Source organism: Dipodomys ordii, unplaced genomic scaffold (genome assembly GCF_000151885.1).
Source record: "Dipodomys ordii isolate 6190 unplaced genomic scaffold, Dord_2.0 Scaffold87, whole genome shotgun sequence".
Taxonomy (NCBI): domain Eukaryota; kingdom Metazoa; phylum Chordata; class Mammalia; order Rodentia; family Heteromyidae; genus Dipodomys; species Dipodomys ordii.
In genome coordinates, this window is record NW_012267303.1 from 4,378,847 (window position 1) to 4,382,354 (window position 3,508).

At 59.5% G+C, this 3,508-nt stretch overlaps 1 protein-coding gene across 1 annotated transcript in view; it reads left to right on the plus strand.

Annotated features, from left to right (window-relative positions):
* Nucleotides 1-321: 321 nt before the first annotated feature.
* The window catches only part of Scube1 (signal peptide, CUB domain, EGF-like 1), a 101,999-nt gene continuing 98,812 nt past the window's right edge, over nucleotides 322-3,508 (plus strand). Inside the window, exon 1 of the mRNA XM_013025739.1 lies at nucleotides 322-421. Coding sequence (XP_012881193.1) covers nucleotides 322-421 — 100 coding nt within the window. The remainder of the gene's footprint in view (nucleotides 422-3,508) is intronic.

Sequence of the window (3,508 nt, forward strand, 5' to 3'; positions counted from 1 at the left end):
CCCTCTCCCCTCTCTCCTGCCCTGCTTCTCCCTCCCAGCTCTAGAGCCCCCCCCCCCAGGGTGCAGGCACAAAGTCACAGTCTCTCCTCTGGGAGCCCCGGGACACTGACACTGATGAGGCTTAGTCAAGGGCCACAGGGTGCCCTGCGTGGCCCGGGTGGTCCCCTGGTCCCCTGGGGCCTGGGGTCAAGGGGAGGAGGGGACTGGATGATTCTGTTTCCCAGAGTCATTAAGGGAGGATGGCACAGTGCCCCCAGGGATTCCACACAAGGACGGGGCTCTGGGGACAGGCCCAGGGGATGGAATGAAGCCAGGGGCAGCATGGAGCAGAGACGTGTGGAGTGTATCCAGCAGAGGGCTGAGGGCAGCGAGCCCATGGCCCTGCCTGGGAGGGTCTCCAGTGGGCTTGGCCCTGGCGGGGGTGAGTTCGGCTCTAGCCACAGCTGTGTGGCTCCACTGACCCAGTGGCCAGAGGACATCAGTGGGTCGCATTAGGGGGTTGGAGGAGCTCAGAGGGGGAAGCTTAAGGTCCATGGAGTGGTGTCTGAGTTGCCTGGAGGGGTGCATGGTCTATGAGGGGGGCAGCTGGTCTGTGAAGCTGGGCCTCAGTTTCCCTACCTGTCCAATGACTAGCATGGGCGGTGCCGTCTGTAGGATTGGTTTGCAGTGTTTCCATCCACAGGACCGAGGACTAACTTTGCAGCATGAGTCAATTCCATAGTGCTCCCTACAGGAGCTGGGTCTCCCTCAAACAGCCAGGGGCTCTGCACCAGAGGTTAGGAGAGGAGAGCAGAGGGCCCTCCCGCAAAGCGCGCCCGGGGCCTGAGCCAGCCAGGGGGACTGGCACGGCCGCAAAGTGCAGGACCCTGCTCCACGTGGGAACCCGCACTCCAGTCCACCGCAGCCCTTGCAGGAGCGCTTCCTTCATGGGCCACTCAGATCTGGGTTCAAGTCCCACCATTTGCTCGGTCTGTGGCTCCAACCAGGCCAGAGCTCTGTGCATGCCAGGCCACAGCCCGGGTGTTCTGTCGCAGACTGTTCATCAGGAGCTGGTGGAGACTCAACTGGTCAGTCAAGCAAGAAAAGAGTCTGGGTAACCCAGGGCAATTAATAATAATAATAACAACAATAAAGACTGCTGTGGAAGGTCTACAGAGGCAGGCAGCCACCAGGGGGTGGTAGAAAATTTCACTTTTCATAGGGGTGGAGAGGGGCGAAAGTCTCTAAGGGCATCAGCTGGGAGCCTTCCGCCTGCGGGATGACACTTTATGCCTCTGAGTTCTCTTAGTGCCCAGGCGACTTCTGCCTGAGGAATGTGTTCAAAGGTGAGGAGTCCATGAGCAGCTGGGAATGGCTCCCGCCCACTGCTCGGGCCTCTGTTGGTGGAGCCCAGATAGCAGCAATGACCCTCATGCCCACCGCTGGGGGCCTCTACAAGGCAGGCATGGTTCTGAGGGCTCCGGGTACCTCATTTAGTCCAAGACAGTGGCATCATCCCCTTCTGCTGATGAGACCGGTCAGAGCAGCCCCATGCCACGCCTGCCTGGGTAACTGTCCCACAACTCCAAGAGCCGAGTCACACCAAGAGAAGGTGACTGCAGAGGTCACACGGGAGGGAAACCAAGCCAATAGTGTGGGCCAGGGGATGTGGAAAGAAGAAGAGGAGAGGAGGAAGGGAGGGAGGGAAGGAAGGAAAGAAGGAAGAAAAGGAGGAAGGGAGGAAGGAAAGGAGGAAGGGAGGAAGGAAAGAAGGAAGGGAAGGAGGGAAGGAAGGAGGAAGTTAGGAAGGAAGGAAAATAGGAAGGAAGTTAGGAAGGGAAGGAGGGAGGGAGGAAGGAAAAGGGGAAGGGAGGAAGGAAGGAAGGGAGGAAGGAAAGAAGTTAGGAAGGAAGGGAGGGAGAGAGGGAGGGAGGGAGGGGAGGAAGGGAGGAAGGAAAGGAGGAAGGAAGGGTGGAAGGAAGGAAAGCAGAGAGGGAGGGAAGGAAGGGAGGAAGGAAAGGAGGAAGGAAGGAAGGAAGAAAGAAAGGAAGGAAGGAAGGGAGGGAGAGGTGAGGGGAGGAAGGGAGGAAGGAAAGGAGGAAGGAAGGAAGGAAGGAAGGAAGGGAGGGAGGAAGGAAAGGGAAGGAAGGAAGGAGGGACTCACTTCCTCTACTTCCCTTCTTTCTTCTCAGGCGTCAGCAGGGGGAGCCAAAGGGCCCCAGGTCCCAGGTTGCCTACCCAGGGCCTGTGGTCCTGTCTGACCAGCCCAGCTTGCCATGGGATGGGACACAGGCAGAGCAAAGGTGACATCCTAGTAGACAGGGGCAGCTGGAGTGAGTCTTCAAGGCTCCATCAACAACGGAACAGCCACAACCCCTGGGGCAACAGGAGCTTTCAGCTTTGCCTGGTCTCCTTCCATTTGACAATAACTTCTTCAAGCCCGCCTGCCAGCTGTGGCCCCAGACCCAGATCTGTGCAAGCCAGTCCTCTGAGCCTGGGGCCCAAGGGGAGACAGGCATGGTGCCCTAGCCCTGCTGGGCCTGATGGGGGAAGTCCAGGTGTGATTGGGAGACCCACGGAGGTGTGGGCAGGAGAGGAGGCCCCACCTTGTGAAGAGGGGAACCAACGGCCACCTGAAGGCATTGCGGCTGGGGGTGGGGGGGATGTTATGCCAAGGTCACAGGACCCCTCTGCAAGAAGACCACCGAGAGTCAGACTCTACAGCTGTTTTATTTAAACGGGCTGCAGCTCCGGCCCCGTCCTACACTCCAACACAGCGGAGCCTAGGAGGAGAGCCCCGAGCTAAGGATTTGCAGGTCTTATATAGGCACACAATCAACCAGGTGTTTTGATTACCACCACATGTTGCTTTGCTTAGCAACACGTGGTGGTCACTGCCTCAAACTTTAACCTTTCAGGGAGAGGGATGTCTGCAGCCGCCACACCCCACACCCTGGGCTGCTTGAGGCTGGGGTCCTGGAAAAATGTCACAGAGGCCTTTGTCACTCCAAGAGCTCATACGTGGTTTGGAAGGGGTCAGACACCGGGGAGTGTGTGCCCGGCAGAGGTCAGTCAGCGTGAGGCACATCCTCACCTCTGCCTTCCCAGCTCAGACCCCATGTGCAGGGAGTGCAAATTCCAACACACACCCGCACACACACCCGCACACACACTGGTAAGAGCTCAGTGGAGCCGCCTCCCAGCACTCCCTTCCTCTCTGGCCCTTCCTGGGGCTGCCCCGTGGGGACCCCTGGCCTGGCCCACGGGGGTGGGAGGATTGGGGGTGCTGGTGCCTCAGGATGAAGTCAGAGCCGCCTCTAGCTGGGAGGGAGGCCGTGGGGACCGGGAGGGAAGACTGTCCACGCACGGAGCAGGCCGAGTGGACAAGAAGAGCAAAGTCCTGTCTTGGAGTCGGCCTGTGGAGTAGAAGCCAGAGGGAGCGGACATCGGGGTTGTCCAGCTGAGCTTTCTTCCCTGTCCCGCCTTCCCAGCGGACAGCGGCCATTTGGTTGGGGGGCGGCCGGGCCCG